The sequence below is a fragment of the Oncorhynchus keta genome, chromosome 20 (assembly GCF_023373465.1).
Source record: "Oncorhynchus keta strain PuntledgeMale-10-30-2019 chromosome 20, Oket_V2, whole genome shotgun sequence".
In the NCBI taxonomy this organism is placed as follows: Eukaryota; Metazoa; Chordata; class Actinopteri; order Salmoniformes; family Salmonidae; genus Oncorhynchus; species Oncorhynchus keta.
Genome location: NC_068440.1, coordinates 22,742,186 through 22,763,858, shown reverse-complemented (window position 1 = coordinate 22,763,858; position 21,673 = coordinate 22,742,186). Strand labels below are relative to the sequence as shown.

At 45.0% G+C, this 21,673-nt stretch overlaps 2 protein-coding genes and 1 pseudogene across 3 annotated transcripts; 2 read left to right on the top strand and 1 right to left on the bottom strand.

The window, feature by feature from the left end:
• The first annotated feature begins 2,133 nt into the window (after nucleotides 1–2,133).
• mturn (maturin, neural progenitor differentiation regulator homolog (Xenopus)) lies at nucleotides 2,134–9,199 on the top strand. Its single transcript, XM_035795749.2, has 3 exons — nucleotides 2,134–2,675; nucleotides 7,550–7,672; nucleotides 7,848–9,199. Exons 1-3 carry the CDS (start codon nucleotides 2,505–2,507, stop codon nucleotides 7,953–7,955), a joined length of 402 nt encoding a protein of 133 aa, XP_035651642.1. The 5' UTR covers nucleotides 2,134–2,504; the 3' UTR covers nucleotides 7,956–9,199.
• Nucleotides 9,200–15,346: 6,147 nt separating this feature from the next.
• On the top strand, nucleotides 15,347–19,135 carry LOC118398983 (E3 ubiquitin-protein ligase znrf2-like; annotated as a pseudogene).
• Nucleotides 19,136–19,276: 141 nt separating this feature from the next.
• ggcta (gamma-glutamylcyclotransferase a) lies at nucleotides 19,277–21,354 on the bottom strand. Of its 2 annotated transcripts, none has more exons than XM_035795747.2 (4): nucleotides 21,022–21,354; nucleotides 20,496–20,644; nucleotides 20,124–20,256; nucleotides 19,277–19,986 (listed from the first exon to the last, which is right to left on the bottom strand). In XM_035795747.2, the coding sequence occupies exons 1-4, from the start codon at nucleotides 21,178–21,180 to the stop codon at nucleotides 19,861–19,863; spliced, it is 567 nt and encodes a 188-aa protein (XP_035651640.1). In that variant the 5' UTR covers nucleotides 21,181–21,354; the 3' UTR covers nucleotides 19,277–19,860. The 2 variants fall into 2 exon arrangements, with proteins under 2 accessions (XP_035651640.1, XP_035651641.1); XM_035795748.2 differs by having other exon boundaries at nucleotides 20,496–20,641; nucleotides 21,022–21,351.
• Nucleotides 21,355–21,673: the final 319 nt, after the last annotated feature.

Here is a 21,673-nt window from a genome sequence, read left to right as displayed (position 1 = left end):
CTGCACAGATTCTGTCTGACTTGGGCCCTGATAGTGAATCTCAGTAAGACAAAAATAATAGTGTTCCAAAAAAAGTCAATTCGCTAGGACCACAAATACAAATTCCATCTAGACACCGTTGCCTTAGAGCACACAAAAAACTATACATACCTCGGCCTAAACCTCAGCGCCACAGGTAACTTCCACAAAGCTGTGAATGAGCTGAGAGACAAGGCAAGAAGGATCTTCTATGCCATCAAAAGGAACAAAAAATTAGACATACCAATTAGGATCTGGCTAAAAATACTTGAATCAGTTAAAGAACCCATTGCACTTTATGATTGTGAGTTCTGGGGTCCGCTCACCAACCAAGAATTCACAAAATGGGACAAACACCAAATTGAGACTGTGCATGCAGAATTCTGCAAAAATGTCCCCCGTGTACAATGTAAAACACCAAATATTGCATGCAGAACAGAATTAAGCCGATACTCACTAATGATCAAAATCTCAAGAGAAGACAGGCTACATGCACACTGCCCACAAAATGAGGTGGAAACTAAGAATTTTAATAAACTCCCATATTTAATGGGTGAAATACCACAGTGTGACATCACAGCAGCAAGATTTGTGACATGTTGCCACAAGAAAAGGGCAACCAGTGAAGAACAAACACCACTGTAAATACAACCCAAATGTATTTGTATTTATTTGCCCTTTTGTACTTTAACTATTTTCACATCGTTACAACACTGTATATCGACAAGGTATGACATTTAAAATGTCTTTATTCTTTTGGAACTTCTGTGAGTGTAATGTTTACTGTTAATTTTTATTGTTTATTTCAATTTTCTTTATTATCTACTTCACTTGCTTTGGCAATGTTAACATATGTTTCCCATGCCAATAAAGCCCTTAAATTGAAATTGATATTGAGAGAGAGGGAGCTGTGGCGAGAGATTAGATCAAATGGGAATTGGGGATAGTGTGCCCGTTTCTGACCATTAAGTTGAATGTAGAAGCAGGTGCGAGAGGATAAAAGAGAGCACAGAGAAGGTGAAAGGACTGCACTCACTGTATTGTCATAGTCATACTGACGTGTTGTGTTATCATGTAGAAGTCCTGAATAACCTCATACTGAATAAGAAAGGTATGTTCAGTACAAGTTCAGGGTAAACACGTTTTGTGATCAGGTTTATAAGCAGCTGTGAGAGAGAGAAGATGAGAGAGAAGAGAGAGAGAGGGAGAGAACTTTGCATAAAGCTCCTGCCCTCCAAACACACTCACTGGAATGGCACAGTGTGGTCAAGGGGTGGGAAGGACCGCCTCGCTCAAGTAGTACTTTACTGGGTGACTTTCACTTCTACTGGAGTCATTTTATATTCAGGTATCTTTACTTTTACTCAAGTATGACAATTGGGTACATTTTCCACCACTGGAAAATGTACCACACACACACAAACACAAACATGAGGGATCACAATGTTCTCTCAATGTTCTGTCAACGGTGTGTATAGCATATATAGAGTATAGGTTTCAGGCTGCCATGTCTATGTGATCATTGTATGAAAGGGGTCCAATGGTTCATTTCAACAGAGGGACAATCTAGATAAGGTGCTGCTACCACCTAGCGGACCTCTGGACATCCGTCAGCAAGCCTACACACGGTATAGTTTGTATTTATTGTAGCCTAGACAGTACACGCCCACATTATCTTTACTTAAGGTGTGTGAACTGAAAAGCCTGCCTCATTCATTCATGTTGGAATGAAGACAGTTGTAGAAATAAACTTCAGTATAAATCATTGGTAAATGGAGTTAGCCTAGTGTCATTGCAATAAATAGGCTCGGCCTAGGCTGCAGCTTTAAGCCCACGTGTGATTACGCTTACTATTATATAACATTTCTAGACAGTGCCTATATAATAAGATTAGGCATATAGGCCTACTGCTCTATGTAGAATAACATTAATTTAAATAGGGAATACATGTGAAATGACACCCTATTCCCATTTATAGTCTTGAACGTTAGTCTCTGGCTGCTTGTTGAGAACGAAACAATAATTTCGTATGGAGGCACGGAATTTATCGATGACAGCAGTGTGCCGCGTCTCAGCCTGTCGTCATCGCGTTGAATCGTTAATGGGCGTAACGTTCCACAACGCGTGCGTAACGTATGTATGCGACCCCAGAACGGACTGCTCCCTGCTGATCTCATCGGTTAATGGACTAATGAAAGGATGAGGGTTTGAGAAAACACCTTATTGTTACCGAATACCGTGAAGCCAGTGTAATGCGATAGTGAAAAGATATTGTCTCTCTCACCACGCGCATGGCGCGTTAGGGGAAACTGCAGGCTACAGCTGTCTGTCCGGTCAGCTGTTTTTATTTACCGAGAGACAGCAGCATCAATAGGAGGGCACGAGACAACAGAATAGTCTATACCGGCGCCCCGGACCCCCACAGACCAGACCACCAGGACTAAGAGAGAGGAGGGCAAAGAGCGAGAGAGAGAGAGAGAGAGAGGATGGAGTTTAAGCAGCTGGTGGAGGTGGCGGAGAAATGGTGTTCGTCTGTTCCGTTCGATCTGATCTTTGCGGAGGAGGATGATGAGAGGAGACTGGACTTCTACGCAGAACCGGGAATCTCCTTCTATGTCCTTTGTCCCGATAACATGACGGGAGGGACCGAGAATTTCGTAAGTGTGTGTGTGTTCGTGTATGCGTTTGTGTGGTTGCAGTGTTTTGGGGTTTGCTTCTCGGGTCCCCCGGCGCAGTGTGTGTGTGCGCAACGGGAATGATGTCACTGCAGTTTGATTTGGTGCACCGGACTATAGCACGCCTGGCGCGCATGTTGTTTTGGCCGCATAATATGCCGCGACCTCTTTTATCTGCAAACAGTTGGGATAAACCGCATTGAGCTGCTATGGGCATGCCGCTTGTCCTGCGCATATAGACACAGGCCTGCAATAACAGTGATGTTGTTGTTTTGTCCGCTGAGTGACTCTGTATGTGCATTACATATTTACATAGCAAATGTATACAACATGAGGTATTACTGCAAGTTGCCTATGGAGGGATGCACGGCCCTGAGTCCCTATTGGCCTCACAATCGCTGCGACTGCTGACATAATCTATTTACTGCCGGGCGCCGCGCCAGGAGAACTGTGGTGTCCGCGCCCTCTGGCCAGCTGATGTAGAGTGGGGACTAGAGAGCTCCTGTATGATGCAGATGTGTTTTCTCATGTAGGCCTGTTTGGTCTCTAGTCTGTTTACTGCACTAGGTCCTATCCCCACCATCTCTGCCACTTTCTCTCCCTCCTGTCTCTGCCTCTCTGATTCACTCTCTCACTGTCACTCTCTCACACACACACAAACTGTTTTGTTCCTCTATCCTCCTGGGGACCTAAAATGTATTTCCATTCCAAATCCTATTTTCCCTATCCATAAACCTAAACGTAACCCCTTACCCTAACCCTAATTCTAACATTAACCCTAATTGTAACTCTAAACCTAACCCCTAAATTTAAAATATCCTTCTTTGGGAAATGTCCCCACAAAGGCGAATTTACCTTGTTTTCCTGTCCTTGTGGGAACTTTTGGGGATTTTAGGTCCCCACTAGGATAGAAGAACCAACCCACACACAGGCACAGTGCTGGGTAGTCCCAAGGGCAGACACTGGCAGTACCAGTCTGCAGTGAAATATGGTACCTCTCTCTCTCTCTCTGGCTGGCAGATTAGATCCTGTTACCATGCCAATCAATACTGCTATCAGCAGGGGGAGACACACACACATAGTGAATGCACCGCTCCCTCTCGGTCACAGGGGGACACTGTTTAGGGTTGGCCAATCCCTGGAGAGCTCATGGGAGTGCCAAGGCTTTAAGTTCAGGAGGCTAACACAGTCTTGTGGCACACAGATTCAAACCCCAGTCAGTTATACCTGTGTGATTCACTCACGTCCATGTCCAGTATCTTAAGGTTCTGTGTGTGTGTGCGTGCGTGTGTGTGTGTGCTTAACTACAGCAGTAGTTGTTCTAGTAACACTCCTACATGATCTCCTGTCCTTGAATGTCTGTGTTATCTCGCTCTCTAATCTCTAGGTTCTACTTCTACTAGCTGTACTCTGACCTCATATAAAACTCAGTGTATCTACCCAACATCTACCATGTGTACAGTGGGGCAAAAAAGTATTTAGTCAGCCACCAATTGTGTAAGTTCTCCCACTTAAAAAGATGAGAGAGGCCTGTAATTTTCATCATAGGTACACTTCAACTATGACAGACAAAATTAGAAAAATGTAGGATTTTTAATGCATTTATTTGTAGGATTTTTAATTCATTCATTTGCAAATTATGGTGGAAAATAAGTATTTGGTCACCTACAACCAAGCAAGCTTTCTGGCTCTCACAGACCTGTAACTTCTTCTTTAAGAGGCTCCTCTGTCCTCTACTCGTTACCTGTACTAATGGCACCTGTTTTAACTTGTTATCAGTATAAAAGACACCTGTCCACATCCTCAAACAGTCACACTCCAAACTCCACTATGGTCAAGACCAAAGAGCTGTCAAAGGACACTAGAAACAAAATTGTAGACCTGCACCAGGCTGGGAAGACTGAATCTGCAATAGGTAAGCAGCTTGGATTGAATAAATCAACTGTGGGAGCAATTATTAGGAAATGGAAGACATACAAGACCACTGATAATCTCCCTGGATCTGGGGCTCCACGCAAGATCTCACACCGTGGGGTCAAAATGATCACAAGAACGGTGAGCAAAAATCCCAGAACCACACGGGGGGACCTAGTGAATGACCTGCAGAGAGCTGGGACCAAAGTAACAAAGCCTACCATCAGTAACACACTACGCCGCCAGGCACTCAAATCCTGCAGTGCCAGACATGTCCCCCTGCTTAAGCCAGTACATGTCCAGGCCCATCTGAAGTTTGCTAGAGAGCATTTGGATGATCCAGAAGAAGATTGGAAGAATGTCATATAGTCAGATGAAACCAAAATATAACTTTTTGGTAAAAACTCAACTCGTCGTGTTTGGAGGACAAAGAATGCTGAGTTGCATCCAAAGAACACCATACCTACTGTGAAGCATGGGGGGGGGGGACATCATGCTTTGGGGCTGTTTTCCTGCAAAGGGACCAGGACGACCGATCCGTGTAAAGGAAAAAATGAATGGGGCCATGTATCGTGAGATTTTGAGTGAAAACCTCCTTCCATCAGCAAGGGCATTGAAGATGAAACATGGCTAGGTCTTTCAGCATGACAATGATCCCGAACACACCGCCCGGGCAACGAAGGAGTGTCTTCGTAAGAAGCATTTCAAGGTCCTGGAGTGGCCTAGCCAGTCTCCAGATCTCAACCCCATAGAAAATCTTTGGAGGGAGTTGAAAGTCCGTGTTGCCCAGCAACAGCCACAAAACATCACTGCTCTAGAGGAGATCTGCATGGAGGAATGGGCCAAAATACCAGCAACAGTGTGTGAACCTTGTGAAGACTTACAGAAAACGTTTGACCTCTGTCATTGCCAACAAAGGGTATATAACAAAGTATTGAGATAAACTTTTGTTATTGGCCAAATACTTATTTTCCACCATAATTTGCAAATAAATTCATTAAAAATCCTACAATGTGATTTTCTGGATTTTGTCTTCTCATTTTGTCTGTCATAGTTGAAGTGTACCTATGATGAAAATTACAGGCCTCTCTCATCTATTTAAGTGGAAGAACTTGCATAATTGGTGGCTGACTAAATACTTTTTTGCCCCACTGTGTATATATATATACACTGCTCAACAAAAATAAAGGGAACACTAAAATAACACATCCTACATCTGAATTAATGAAATATTCTTATTAAATACTTTTTTCTCTACATAGTTGAATGTGCTGACAACAAAATCACACAAAAATGATCAATGGAAATCAAATTTATCAAACCATGGGGGTCTGGATTTGGAGTCACACTCAAAATTAAAGTTGAAAACCACACTACAGGCTGATCCAACTTTGGTGTAATGTCCTTAAAACAAGTCAAAATGAGGCTCAGTAGTGTGTGTGGCCTCCACGTGCCTGTATGACCTCCCTACAACGCCTGGGCATGCTCCTGAAGAGGGTGCGGATGCTCTCCTGAGGGATCTCCTCTCAGACCTGGATTAAAGCATCCGCCAACTCCTGGACAGTGCAACGTGGCGTTGGTGGATGGAGCGAGACATGATGTCCCAGATGTGCTCAATTGGATTCAGGTCTGGGGAACGGGCGGGCCAGTCCATAGCATCAATGCCTTCCTCTTGCAGGAACTGCTGACACACCCCAGCCACATGAGGTCTAGCATTGTCTTGCATAAGGAGGAACCCAGGGCCAACTGCACCAGCATATGGTCTCACAAGGGGTCTGAGGATCTCATCTCGGTACCTAATGGCAGTCAGGCTACCTCTGGCGAGCACATGGAGGGCTGTGCAGCCCCCCAAAGAAATGCCACCCCACACCATGACTGACTCACCGCCAAACTGGTCATGCTGGAGGATGTTGCAGGCAGCAGAACGTCCTCCACGGCATCTCCAGACTGCCACATCTGTCACATGTGCTCAGTGTGAACCTGCTTTCATCTGTGAAGAGCACAGGGCACCAGTGGCGAATTTGCCAATCTTGGTGTTCTCTGGCAAATGCCAAACGTCCTGCACGGTGTTGGGCTGCAAGCACAACCCCCTCCTGTGGACATCGGGCCCTCATACCACCCTCATGGAGTCTGTTTCTGACCGTTTGAGCAGACACATGCACATTTGTGGCCTGCTGGAGGTCATTTTGCAGGACTCTGGCAGTGCTCCTCCTGCTCCTCCTTGCACAAAGGCGGAGGTAGCGGTCCTGCTGCTGGGTTGTTGCCCTCCTACGGCCTCCTCCAAGTCTCCTGATGTACTGGGCTGTCTCCAGGTAGCGCCTCCATTCTCTGGACACTACGCTGACACACAGCAAACCTTCTTGCCACAGCTCGCATTGATGTTCCATCCTGGATGAGCTGCACTACCTGAGCCACTTGTGTGGGTTGAGACTCCGCCTCATGCTACCACAAGAGTGAAAGCACCGCCAGCATTCAAAAGTGACCAAAACATCAGCCAGGAAGCATAGGAACTGAGAAGTGGTCACTATGGTCCCCACCTGCAGAACCACTCCTTTATTGGGGGTGTCTTGCTAATTGCCTATAATTTCCACCTGTTGTCTATTCCATTTGCACAACAGCATGTGAAATGTATTGTCAATCAGTGTTGCTTCCTAAGTGGACAGTTTGATTTCACAGAAATGTGATTGACTTGGAGTTACATTGTGTTGTTTAAGTGTTCCCTTTTATTTTGAGCAGTGTATATACACCTTTGACATTAGCACAGTATTACAGTGATAATGTGCAATGTGGCTACATGGGTTAGGTTAATAACGTGTGTGTGTGTGTGTGTGTGTGTGTGTGTGTGTGTGTGTGTGTGTGTGTGTGTGTGTGTGTGTGTGTGTGTGTGTGTGTGTGTGTGTGTGTGTGTGTGTGTGTGTGTGTGTGTGTGTGTACGTCTACAGCATGTATGGAGTGAGAGTGAGGACTGCCTGCCGTTCCTACAGCTAGCCCAGGACTACATCTCCTCCTGCGGGAAGAAAACACTGCTAGAGGTCCTGGACAAAGTCTTCACTTCCTTTAGACCTGTAAGTAGCCTAATGCTATTTAATAAAACAACTAGACTACGCCTAAAGAAAAGAACATAACAATTGTTAAATGTCATCCTCTCCCTCATCTCGGTCTACTTCTCCTTCTCTCTCTCTCCCCTTTTCTCCCCCTCTCTCTTTCTTTCTCACTCTCCCTCTCTCTCTCTCTCTCCAGTTGCTGGGTCTACCAGACATAGATGATGAGACGTTTGAGCAGTACCATGCAGGCGTGGAGGAGGAACCAGAGCCGGACCACCAGCAGATGGGAGTCAGCCAGCAGTGATGCCTACAGAAGAGGTGTCCGACCGGGCCACAATAATTACCCACACCTCTGGTTTCATCCCCTGCATCAATACACAGGCCCAACGACCCTGTAGCGACTATAGAAAGTCATAATGTATACTCGGATTCATAATGTACACATACACACACACACACACAGAGGACAGCCGGACAGCCAGCCTGCTGAAATGTACCATTGCGTTCTTTAACTTATCAAAAGCTTTTCTCTCCAGATATTGCACTCCTTCTCATGTCACACGCACGCACGCACGCACGCACGCACGCACGCACGCACACACACACACACACACACACACACACACACACACACACACACACACAGCTGTGTCATACAACATTATTATTAATGTCATTCATACAGCAGGCTACAACATTACTATAGTTTATAGCATGATAAGCATGACGCTCTCCAACCTTGCTCAGCATATCCACCTGAAGACAAACAATCAACTAGTCTAGCAGCAACAACATACTCCCTCCCCAGCCTGGCCACCCAGACATAGCAGAGCACTGTCACTGTCAACCATGTAACACCTGACTGGAACCATCCACTGTACCACACAATGCCAAACCAGCACATTGTTGTGACCTTGTAAAAATGTTAGCGGTGAAAATAGAGGGAGGAATAGAGCAGAAATGTAATCCTATGTTAGAAACTGTCCCTTATGTACTGCTGTGAAGTTGGCCAAGAGCTGCTGTATCTGTGTGTTTATTTCATTGTGTGTGTGTGTGTGTGTGTGTGTGTGTGTGTGTGTGTGTGTGTGTGTGTGTGTGTGTGTGTGTGTGTGTGTGTGTGTGTGTGTGTGTGTGTGTGTGTGTGTGTGTGTGTGTGTGTCACCACCATCAGTGCACTGCTACGCTTTTACTATCCCCACGGACCTGAATGAGTAGGATGAAGTTGTGTTTAGACACTGATCCGAGGTCATTTTCCCCCGTTATTGGGATTGGGGAAAGGAAACTGTTCCTAGATCTGTGTCTACAGGCAACGTCTACCTGCAAGCAGCCTTCTTCCACCTTACTAAACTAGGCCTACACTTGTTACTCTCTCTGAACATGGCAACTACGATAGATGTAAGTCTCTCTCTGAATGCTTTTAAGTCTTTACTTATGAACATAATTTTTAGTTACATTATTTAACTGAATGTTTGTCATGCTAATGTGTGTTTTTATGTTCTGTCCTCCAGTGTGTGTGAAGGTATTCAATAAAACAAATGTGTGGAGGGAGCAGTGAGTCTGACTGCGTTTTTGTTATGCAAATATGATGTACATATTACATATCTATATTAAGTATGACAATTATATATCTGCCTGGCTTTTTATAAATCAAATCAAATGTATTTATATAGCCCTTCGTACATCAGCTGATATCTCAAAGTGCTGTACAGAAACCCAGCCTAAAACCCCAAACAGCAAGCAATGAAGGTGTAGAAGCACGGTGGCTAGGAAAAACTCCCTAGAAAGGCCAAAACCTAGGAAGAAACCTAGAGAGGAACCAGGCTATGTGGGGTGGCCAGTCCTCTTCTGGCTGTGCCGGGTGGAGATTATAACAGAACATGGCCAAGATGTTCAAATGTTCATAAATGACCAGCATGGTCGAATAATAACAAGGCAGAACAGTTGAAACTGGAGCAGCAGCACAGTCAGGTGGACCGGGGACAGCAAGGAGTCATCATGTCAGGTAGTCCTGGGGCACGGTCCTAGGGCTCAGGTCCTCCGAGAGAGAGAAAGAAAGAGAGAATTAGAGAGAGCATATGTGGGGTGGCCCGTCCTCTTCTGGCTGTGCCGGGTGGAGATTATAACAGAACATGGCCAAGATGTTCAAATGTTCATAAATGACCAGCATGGTCGAATAATAGTAAGGCAGAACAGTTGAAACTGGAGCAGCAGCATGGCCAGGTGGACTGGGGACAGCAAGGAGTCATCATGTCAGGTAGTCCTGGGGCATGGTCCTAGGGCTCAGGTCAGTTGAAACTGGAGCAGCAGCATGGCCAGGTGGACTGGGGACAGCAAGGAGTCATCATGTCAGGTAGTCCTGGGGCATGGTCCTAGGGCTCAGGTCCTCCGAGAGAGAGAAAGAAAGAAGGAGAGAATTAGAGAACGCACACTTAAATTCACACAGGACACCGAATAGGACAGGAGAAGTACTCCAGATATAACAAACTGTCCCTAGCCCCCCGACACAAACTACTGCAGCATAAATACTGGAGGCTGAGACAGGAGGGGACAGGAGACACTGTGGCCCCATCCGAGGACACCCCCGGACAGGGCCAAACAGGAAGGATATAACCCCACCCACTTTGCCAAAGCACAGCCCCCACACCACTAGAGGGATATCTTCAACCACCAACTTACCATCCTGAGACAAGGCTGAGTATAGCCCACAAAGATCTCCGCCACGGCACAGCCCAAGGGGTGGGGGGGGTGCCAACCCAGACAGGATGACCACAACAGTGAATCAACCCACTCAGGTGACGCACCCCCTGCAGGGACGGCATGAGAGAGCCCCAGTAAGCCAGTGACTCAGCCCCTGTAATAGGGTTAGAGGCAGAGAATCCCAGTGGAAAGAGGGGAACCGGCCAGGCAGAGACAGCAAGGGCGGTTCGTTGCTCCAGAGCCTTTCCGTTCACCTTCCCACTCCTGGGCCAGACTACACTCAATCATATGACCCACTGAAGAGATGAGTCTTCAGTAAAGACTTAAAGGTTGAGACCGAGTTTGCGTCTCTGACATGGGTAGGCAGACCGTTCCATAAAAATGGAGCTCTATAGGAGAAAGCCCTGCCTCCAGCTGTTTGCTTAGAAATTCTAGGGACAATTAGGAGGCCTGCGTCTTGTGACCGTAGCGTACGTGTAGGTATGTACGGCAGGACCAAATCAGAGAGATAGGTAGGAGCAAGCCCATGTAATGCTTTGTAGGTTAGCAGTAAAACCTTAAAATCAGCCCTTGCTTTGACAGGAAGCCAGTGTAGAGAGGCTAGCACTGGAGTAATATGATCAAATTGTTTGGTTCTAGTCAGGATTCTAGCAGCCGTATTTAGCACTAACTGAAGTTTATTTAGTGCTTTATCCGGGTAGCCGGGAATGTAGAGCATTGCAGTAGTCTAACCTAGAAGTGACAAAAGCATGGATACATTTTTCTGCATCATTTTTGGACAGAAAGTTTCTGATTTTTGCAATATTACGTAGATGGAAAAAAGCTGTCCTCGATATGGTCTTAATATGTTCTTCAAAAGAGAGATCAGGGTCCAGAGTAACGCCGAGGTCCTTCACAGTTTTATTTGAGACGACTGTACAACCATTAAGATTAATTGTCAGATTCATTTACATTTACATTTACATTTAAGTCATTTAGCAGACGCTCTTATCCAGAGCGACTTACAAATTGGTGCATTCACCTTATGACATCCAGTGGAACAGCCACTTTACAATAATGCATCTAAATCTTTTAAGGGGGGTGAGAAGGATTACTTTATCCTATCCTAGGTATTCCTTAAAGAGGTGGGGTTTCAGGTGTCTCCGGAAGGTGGTGATTGACTCCGCTGTCCTGGCGTCGTGAGGGAGTGTGTTCCACCATTGGGGAGCCAGAGCAGCAAACAGTTTTGACTGGGCTGAGCGGGAACTGTACTTCCTCAGTGGTAGGGAGGCGAGCAGGCCAGAGGTGGATGAACGCAGTGCCCTTGTTTGGGTGTAGGGCCTGATCAGAGCCTGGAGGTACTGAGGTGCCGTTCCCCTCACAGCTCCGTAGGCAAGATTCAACAGAAGATCTCTTTGTTTCTTGGGACCTAGAACAAGCATCTCTGTTTTGTCCGAGTTTAATAGTAGAAAGTTTGCAGCCATCCACTTCCTTATGTCTGAAACACATGCTTCTAGCGAGGGCAATTTTGGGGCTTCACCATGTTTCATTGAAATGTACAGCTGTGTGTCATCCGCATAGCAGTGAAAGTTAACATTATGTTTTCGAATAACATCCCCAAGAGGTAAAATGTATAGTGAAAACAATAGTGGTCCTAAAACGGAACCTTGAGGAACACCGAAATTTACAGTTGATTTGTCAGAGGACAAACCATTCACAGAGACAAACTGATATCTTTCCGACAGATAAGATCTAAACCAGGCCAGAACATGTCCGTGTAGACCAATTTGGGTTTCCAATCTCTCCATAAGAATGTGGTGATCGATGGTATCAAAAGCAGCACTAAGGTCTAGGAGCACGAGGACAGATGCAGAGCCTCGGTCCGATGCCATTAAAATGTCATTTACCACCTTCACAAGTGCCGTCTCAGTGCTATGATGGGGTCTAAAACCAGACTGAAGCATTTCGTATACATTGTTTGTCTTCAGGAAAGCAGTGCGTTGCTGCGCAACAGCCTTCTCTAAAATGTTTGAGAGGAATGGAAGATTCAATATAGACCGATAGTTTTTTATATTTTCTGGGTCAAGGTTTGGCTTTTTCAAGAGAGGCTTTATTACTGCCACTTTTAGTGAGTTTGGTACACATCCAGTGGATAGAGAGCCATTTATTATGTTCAACATAGGAGGGCCAAGCACAGGAAGCAGCTCTTTCAGTAGTTTAGTTGGAATAGGGTCCAGTATGCAGCTTGAAGGTTTAGAGGCCATGATTATTTTCATCATTGTGTCAAGAGATATAGTACTAAAACACTTGAGCGTCTCTCTTAATCCTAGGTCCTGGCAGAGTTGTGCAGACTTAGGACAACTGAGGTTTGGAGGAATACGCAGGTTTAAAGAGGAGTCCGTAATTTGCTTTCTAATAATCATAATCTTTTCCTCAAAGAAGTTCATGAATTTATCACTGCTAAAGTGAAAGTCATCCTCTCTTGGGGAATGCTGCTTTTTAGTTAGCTTTGCGACAGTATCAAAAAGGAATTTCGGATAGTTCTTATTTTCTTCAATTAAGTTAGAAAAATAGGATGATCGAGCAGCAGTAAGGGCTCTTCGGTACTGCACGGTACCGTCTTTCCAAGCTAGTCGGAAGACTTCCATTTTGGTGTGACGCCATTTCCGTTCCAATTTTCTGGAAGCTTGCTTCAGAGCTCGGGTATTTTCTGTGTACCAGGGAGCTAGTTTCTTATGAGAAATGTTTTTAGTTTTTAGGGGTGCAACTGCATCTAGGGTATTGCGCAAGATTAAATTGAGATCCTCAGTTAGGTGGTTAACTGATTTTTGTCCTCTGGCGTCCTTGGGTAGGCAGAGGGAGTCTGGAAGGGTATCAAGGAATCTTTGTGTTGTCTGTGAATTTATAGCACGACTTTTGATGGTCCTTGGTTGGGGTCTGAGCAGATTATTTGTTGCAATTGCAAACGTAATAAAATGGTGGTCCGATAGTCCAGGATTATGAGGAAAAACATTAAGATCCACAACATTTATTCCATGGGACAAAACTAGGTCCAGCGTATGACTGTGACAGTGAGTGGGTCCAGAGACATGTTGGACAAAACCCACTGAGTCGATGATGGCTCCGAAAGCCTTTTGGAGTGGGTCTGTGGACTCTTCCATGTGAATATTAAAGTCACCAAAGATTAGAATATTATCTGCTATGACTACAAGGTCCGATAGGAATTCAGGGAACTCAGTGAGAAACGCTCTATATGGCCCAGGAGGCCTGTAAACAGTAGCTATAAAAAGTGATTGAGTAGGCTGCATAGATTTCATGACTAGAAGCTCAAAAGACGAAAACGTCATTTTTTTTTTGTAAATTGAAATTTGCTATCGTAAATGTTAGCAACACCTCCGCCTTTGCGGGATGCACGGGGGATATGGTCACTAGTGTAGCCAGGAGGTGAGGCCTCATTTAAAACAGTAAATTCATCAGGCTTAAGCCATGTTTCAGTCAAGCCAATCACATCAAGATTATGAGCATTTATTAGTTCATTGACTATAATTGCCTTTGAAGTAAGGGATCTAACATTAAGTAGCCCTATTTTGAGATGTGAGGTATCATGATCTCTTTCAGTAATGACTGGAATGGAGGTGGTCTTTATCCTAGTGAGATTGCTAAGGCGAACACCGCCATGTTTAGTTTTGCCCAACCTAGGTCGAGGCACAGACACGGTCTCAATGGTGATAGCTGAGCTGACTACACTGACTGTGCTAGTGGCAGACTCCACTATGCTGGCAGGCTGGCTAACAGCCTGCTGCCTGGCCTGCACCCTATTTCATTGTGGAGCTAGAGGAGTTAGAGCCCTGTCTATGTTGGTTGATAAGATGAGAGCACCCCTCCAGCTAGGATGGAGTCCGTCACTCCTCAGCAGGCCAGGCGTTTGTCCTGTTTGTGGTTGAGTCCCAGAAAGAGGGCCAATTATCTACAAATTCTATCTTTTGGGAGGGGCAGAAAACAGTGTTCAACCAGCGATTGAGTTGTGAGACTCTGCTGTAGAGCTCATCACTCCCCCTAACTGGGAGGGGGCCAGAGACAATTACTCGATGCCGACACATCTTTCTAGCTGATATGCACGCAGAAGCTATGTTGCGCTTGGTGATATAAACATCTGCTATGTCTGTAGCCTAATCTGTGTCCATGCAACTTTTGCTGTTGTTCATGGGCTTGATGTCACTTGACCACACACACACAGAGAGAAGGAGGAAGGCATTAGGGCAAACCTTTTGCATGGCCGGGTGTCCTGGTCGGGCGGAGTTTGTACATGTTAGACCATTCCATTGGTCTTTAAGCTAAATCTCCACTCATCTAGGAGACCGGGCCATTCAAAACGAAGTCGACCATTGCTTAGCTCCTGTCGACAATCGCAGTCAGCAGACGAAACTACAGCAGAGCAGATCGAGATCATAGTGACGGCGCTTTCGTTTCGACAGTCTGTAATCGAGAAATGTCGAGAAGGTGCGTACATAGTCACTAAAGTGGTCGGACGTGTCGCGGTGTGGGACTTGTTGTGCGGCAAACCGCCTTGATCTTAGCACATAGAATATTGGAATGATGCCGCGACACACCAATAAACTTTCATATGGAGAATGAAACAATTTGGCAGTCAATTTTGTCCGTCGAGAATCAGTCCGTTATCCCATTTGATTTTACTTTGGACTTTTCAAGCCACTTTTATTTCTTTGGCTGTTTTGGCATAACTACTGGACTGGACACTGTCATGCCTCTGTCTTCCTTGTAACATCGAGTTTCAGTGGTTTTTCTAGGCTATTTATGGTTTATTTGAATAGTGACATGATATAAACACTGATATATAGATTAAACATCAATCTGAAACTTTGCACATTGTGTAGGACCATTTTCAACACCTGTCCCTGATGGGCTTCACGAGAGAAGAGAACTTTCTAGGACTGTTCTGTTTTATAGACCTTATAGGACTTGATATCTTGGGGAAGTTAGAATAGGACAGGAGCCACCATGGGTGTCAGGCAGAGTAGCCCCGTGTCTGAGAGTCGAACCCGGGCGTATTCTAGCCCTGTTGAACCCTCTGGAAGCAGCACTACCCCAGGGTTCAGATACACAGCCAGTCCTGGCGGCCCCAGAATTCGCTACACCGGAGGGACCCAACCCAGCTCCTACCACCAGGTGTGTGTAATGAAAGTGGTTTGGAAACATACTTCCATGATGAGTACTGCCTGAGACCTGAAGATTTGTGTTAGCTCCCCAAGCTAATGCCAAGGCTTCAGTTCAGGATGCTGACACAGTGTTGTGGCACACAGGTTCAAACCCCGGGCAGTTATACCTGTGTGATTCACTCACGTCCATGCCCAGTATCTTGACGTTCAGTGTGTCTGTCTACCAGACAGGGATGAGTATACCACATGGAGGCCGGGGCAGCAGTCTGGACCAGGAGGAGACGGGAGGAGAACACCAGATGATGATTGGCTCTCTACCACTTCACCTGTCCCCTCACCTACTGGGAGGTAGGCTAAAGTGTGTATGTGTTTTTCAGGTCCTGACTGTCTACATCAAGGTTTCCCTCTGGGTGCACGTTTAGTTTTTTGCCCCAGCACTACAAAGCTGATTCAAATAATCAAAGCTTGATGATGAGTTGATTATTTGAATCAGCTGTGTAGTGCTGGAGCAAAAATCAACATGTGTACCCAGAGGGGTTCCCAGGACCAAGTTTGGGAAACACTGGTCGACATGATATCTTATTCCACAACAAGAAAACTGTGTGTTGTTCTAAAGCCTCTCACTTGGCAGATAAGAAGAGGATATATAACAAATGTGCTTTCTCCCTGTGAAATACACATACCGGTACACCCTCTTCTGTGGTGGGGCGAGAGGAGCACATTAGGCCACAGATGAGCATGTACTTCCTCCATGGCACATGTCTCACACACCTACACACAAATATAGGTTTTGTACTGGAGAGTGAGTGTCTCAGTCTGTAACTTATTAAACTTTTCTTAAGGAACCATGAATGTCATCGTGATCATAAATTGACCTTTGGTCATTATGCAGACATGACCACATGGTTGACCTATTTTTACTCACTCACTCACTCACTCACTCACTCACTCACTCACTCACTTTGTGATGAGACCGAGAAAAAGGTCTGGTTGGATGGATTGTGTGCTGACATGTCCTGCTCCATTTTTCCTAGGCTTTCTCTGTCCTGTGTGCAGTAAGTTTGTGGCGTCAGATGTGATGGAGATCCATCTGATCATGTCTCACCAAATCACGACTCCGCTACAACGGTGAGTGTGTGATTGTATATCTCTCTGTGTACGCCCAATAATCTTGTTAGTCTGCCTGTTTGGCCTGCTGGTTCAGGATGCCTTCTGATTGGCTAGCATGGTATGTCAGGATGATGATTGATTTGTGTGTGTTGTGTCCCAGAGGATGTTCTGGTGAAAGATAGTGGGGAGTGTGCCATCTTTCTAGACGAGATGGAGCAGGAACACACCACCATCTCTAGACTCCCCCGTCTCTGTATATACCACAAAGGGTAACTACACACAAACACACACCTACCTGACTACAGTAAGATGCTGTTACTTTACTCGTGTCCCCCTCGCGCTCTCTCTCTCTCGTTCTCTTTCTCTCAGGTGTATAGACGAGTGGTTTGAGGTGAATCGTTCGTGTCCAGAGCACCCCTTGGACTAAGGGCTCAGATTCCCACAGAATATCTACCATCTATCTACTTCATCCCCATCGTCATGACATGCTGGCCTACGAATCTACTTCATCTAGATCTGTGTCTGACCTGCTGGTCTGTGAATCTACTTTACCTATCAACGTCTTTTTTGTTGTTGCCTTTATTTAACCAGGCAAGTCAGTTAAGAACACATTCTTATTTTCAATGACGGCCTGGGAACAGTGGATTAACTGCCTGTTCAGGGGCAGAACGACAGATTTGTACCTTGTCAGCTTGGGGGTTTGAACTCACAACCTTCCGGTTACTAGTCCAACGCTCTAACCACTAGGCTACGCTGCCGCTGTCTGACCAGTGACACGAGCCTGTGAAGTTTAGCAGAGCTAGGAATGGCCAGGAACCTCATGATACGATATTATCACGATACTTAAGTTTCTTTTTTTATACTTTTAGTCATTTAGCACAGTGGTTCCCAGGGTGGGTGCGGGGGTCTCAGTCCAGCTTTAAACCTACTCTTGAAAGTTGTAATAGTAGAATGCACAAGGTGCAATTTAGAAATTGGGCAGTGCATCATCAGTCCTCTTGTCACGTTAGTCATTGCATACCTTAGAGAGCTATTTATAACTTGTCAGAAATGTCCAGAAGAACTAGCCCATGTCAGCTAACAATTGTATTTGCACCATGACAAAATGTGTAGAATGAAATAAGCTTTAAACCTGCAAAATTCTCTCCACCAACAAGAGGGGTGTGAATCACCAAAAGTGATTGTGCCCATAGAAATAGACATAGCATATGTGCGCACAGGGGAGGCTTGGGATATTCCCCACTGCTGGAAGTGGGGCCCTGAGTGAAAAGGTTTGGGAACCCCTGATTTAGCAGACATTCTTATCCAGAGTGACTTACAGTTACTGCATTCATCTTAAAATAGCTAGGTGGGACAATCACATATCACAGGCATAGTGGGTACCCGTGGAGGTTGGTGGGAGGAGCTATAGGAGGAGGATGGGCTCATTGTAATGGCTGAACAGTATCAAACACGTCAAAAATATGGAAACAATGTGTTTGACTCATTTCCATGAATTCCATTCCAGCCATTACAATGAGCCCATCCACCTATTGCTCCTCCCACCAGCCTTCACCGATAAGTACATTTTTCTCAAAGTCAAAGCTAGATGGGGGTGGGGGAGGGAGTCGAGTGCAAGTGTTGGTTCATAAACTACGTAGGTGCCAATACGATATGTATTGCGATTCTATATGTATTGTGATTTTAATTGCGATTTGATGTTCCAAACATATTGCTCAGCATGTGTCTGCTGCAAAGAGACAAGAGAGAGCATGAAAATGAGTTTTGATGTCCCAAACATATTGCTCAGCATGTGTCTGCTGCAGAGAGACAAGAGAGAGCATGAAAATGAGTTTTGATGTCCCAAACATATTGCTCAGCATGTGTCTGCTGCAGAGAGACAAGAGAGAGCATGAAAATGAGTTTTGATGTCCCAAACATATTGCTCAGCATATGTCTGCTGCAGAGAGACAAGAGAGAGCATGAAAACGAGTTTTGATCATTCGGTGAAATAAGAGCTGAAAACATGTTGGCTCAGTATTTAAAAAGACTGAGAACAAGCTATAGGATGAAAAATATGTGAGTTCTGGTGCAGGTACAGCTGACTAGTACTAGCAATTATTATTATTATTTGTAAATCTTTTATTTTTTACAAATCAAAGCTTGGAGTCAAATATTGATAATATCGTCCAAAATATCACGATGTGTAACTGTATACATTTTCCCCACACCACTACTGGTTTGCCTCACTTACTTGCTAAAAGACTAAACGGGATAACCTGAATATACACTTAAACGCACATTTAGAGACCATTATGGGTTATGGGTCTTCTGAGAGTGTTGGTGGACTGCTAAAAGAGCAGAGTTCTGGTGCCCGACTGCAGTCGATGACGTGGCACGCAACCATTGGTTGAAGCATGCAACGTCTGAGCAGGGTAGCACGACCGTCACCTCCAGTGATCTAATCCTCTCAGATTTGAGTGAGTAGGGTGGAATTTGGGATGGGGGGGCATACATTCATTGATTCATATTACTGTATGACAATGTAATAATAAGTTTGTTGATCATCAGCTGTACTGCTGCGGAGTGAGGGAATTTAGACAATTGTAAGCGCTGTGACTGAAACATGCTGCTAATTTTGAGTCTCAATTACACACATTTATGTCAATTATGAAATCACATCTTCTGTTGGTTCATTGCTTTATTTCTGTGGTTGTGTAAAATCTAGGTAGCATACAGCAAATCCAGCAGAAATGTTAACATTTGACTTAAAACACACCTACAAAATTATGTTTTGTGGAAAAGACAATTTGACCAGATACAGTTTGGGGAGCAGAGATCCTTCAGACGTTTCTTAAGAAACAAAGAATAACAATTGACATTAAATCAATTGATTTCTGAAGTAACTGATTTCATCTATTAAATACATTACAACATCTCCCATTTCTCTCATTTCTCCCATTTCTCTCAAAGGCCCCATTCCATTTCAATTGAACCATTCGTCATCAAATCTCTCCAAAGCCACATCACATGCATTAGTCTTTATGGTGCCTGTCTGTGTGTTTGTCCAAATTGGCACCCTATATATAGTGCACTACTTTTGACCAGAGCTCAATTGGTTGTCATTTCAGATGGATTCTGGTTACGTTTACACAGGCAGCCCAATTCTGATATTTTTTCCACTAATCATATCAGATCTTTTCAGAGCTGATCCGATTGGTCAAAACACCAAATCAAAAGACCAATTAGTGGAAAAAAATATCAGAATTACTTAATGACCTGTGAGATCTTGTCCAGGATAGAAGGGCCGCTGTAGTTGTTGGTCTGAACCTCCTCTAGTCTCCTCATGTACTGCACTGGTAGACCGTTCTGCTGGGCTCCTAAACACACCACCTACACACACCCACACACGTTATTTCCTTTCACTTGCTTGTACTGCGGGGAGGGGGGCAGGCTTGTGTGTATGTGTGTGTACCTGTTTGCATTGTGGTGAGGGAAAACAGGCGTGTGTGCGTCCAATGTGTGTTTACCTGTTTGTATTGTGGCGAGGGGGGACAGGCGTGGAAGCGGTTCATCTGGTACGTTCTACAGAGCAGCGCCCCGTTGTCTGTCTCCACTGTCACCTCTAAGGGGAAGTACATACCCATGTCCACCCCCTCCTGCCTACACACACACACACAACATGGAGGGATGAGGTGAAGTACAGGATGAAGACCATAGAATGTATGTTGCCATCAGATGAGACTCACTGGTGTGTGTGTGTGTGTGTGTGTGTGTGTGTGTGTGTGTGTGTGTGTGTGTGTGTGTGTGTGTGTGTGTGTGTGTGTGTGTGTGTGTGTGTGTGTGTGTGTGTGTGTGTGTGTGTGTGTGTGTGTGTGTGTGTGTGTGTGAGAGTGACTCACTGGTCCAGGCTGGCTAGGTGGTCGTTGCTCATCCTCCAGACCACCCCCGACACCTCTCCCCCCTCTTTCTGCTCGATGGTTGCTACTCCTCCATGCCAATGGTTATCAATGTGCTCTCCCCACAGACCAAAGTTCAATGTGTAGTTCTGCTGGGGAGGTTTAGGGTAGGAGGGGGAGATGAGAAAGAGAGACCCTGTTAGAATACTATGACAATGCATTTTTGGATGTGTCACATAGCCTACTCTGTAACACCTTTTCACTGTGTGAGTGAAGACAATAGTATTCATTTTCTATTCGAGATCATTCTATTCTTTATATAGACTGGGGGGAATTAATTTACTCCATGTAATTGAACTACTCGGGACGAGAACCCTTGGGCGTAGAATTATAGCGTCATCTTGCGGCCGGTTGGGCTATTGAACGCCATGAAAGAACGCAATGTTGCATGTTGGTTATCTCCTACTGGTGTCCGAAATATCCAAACTAAAAGTAGCTTGCCTACTGGGGGTGCTGCGGACCTGATTACCTTCAGTCGGCCGGTGCAATGAAATATTGCTGAGGGGTTCGCCAGCTGAAGTCTCTCCTTCAACAAGTTGCTTCCAAAAGCAAAATACATGAAGTGATCTGCTGTTGCTGCCATGTTTCCTAAGCAGAACCTTGCGATATGAGCCAAGTTACCAATCATACGAGAATGTCAGCCTTTGAATTCTATAAAAAGATCACCGGTTAAAATAAAAGTGAAATAAATAGCGATATACTTAATCATTTACATATCAGCTACAGCCCATTATTACTCACGCAATCGTTTTTTTTCCGGGTCGTGTGTCCGGTTCATCTCATTGACTGGAGGGGGCTCAACCTGTTAAAGACACAGTGCATGATTTTTGAATGTTCATGTGCGCTATCAAGACATTCTTAAATATAGCGTGAGTCTAAATCGGTTGGTTTTGAGCAGTGCAGAAAAAGACCGTCAAAAACGGAACAAACCAGTTTAAATGCATATATTTTTTAAACGATCACTTCGCTCGTCATATCATATGACATCCCTTTCTAGTCTCAATACACCACTCATATTATACCCATTTTACACCAAATATACCTGTGATTTTTCCCGAACAGTACGGTTCCACATACAGTCGATCATCATGTGACAAAGATAATCATGTCATCACTGTTGT

Excerpts from the sequence above, each read along its gene's own strand:
- mturn (XM_035795749.2), top strand. The coding sequence starts at position 2,505 with ATGGAGTTTAAGCAGCTGGTGGAGGTGGCGGAGAAATGGTGTTCGTCT. Across the intron at positions 2,676-7,549 it reads CGGGAGGGACCGAGAATTTC|CATGTATGGAGTGAGAGTGA; the intron begins GTAAGTGTGTGT and ends GTACGTCTACAG. Across the intron at positions 7,673-7,847 it reads TCTTCACTTCCTTTAGACCT|TTGCTGGGTCTACCAGACAT; the intron begins GTAAGTAGCCTA and ends CTCTCTCTCCAG.
- ggcta (XM_035795747.2), bottom strand. The coding sequence starts at position 21,180 with ATGATTGGTAACTTGGCTCATATCGCAAGGTTCTGCTTAGGAAACATG. Across the intron at positions 20,645-21,021 it reads ATTGCACCGGCCGACTGAAG|CAGAACTACACATTGAACTT; the intron begins GTAATCAGGTCC and ends AAACCTCCCCAG. Across the intron at positions 19,987-20,123 it reads CCTCGCCACAATACAAACAG|GTGGTGTGTTTAGGAGCCCA; the intron begins GTAAACACACAT and ends GGGTGTGTGTAG.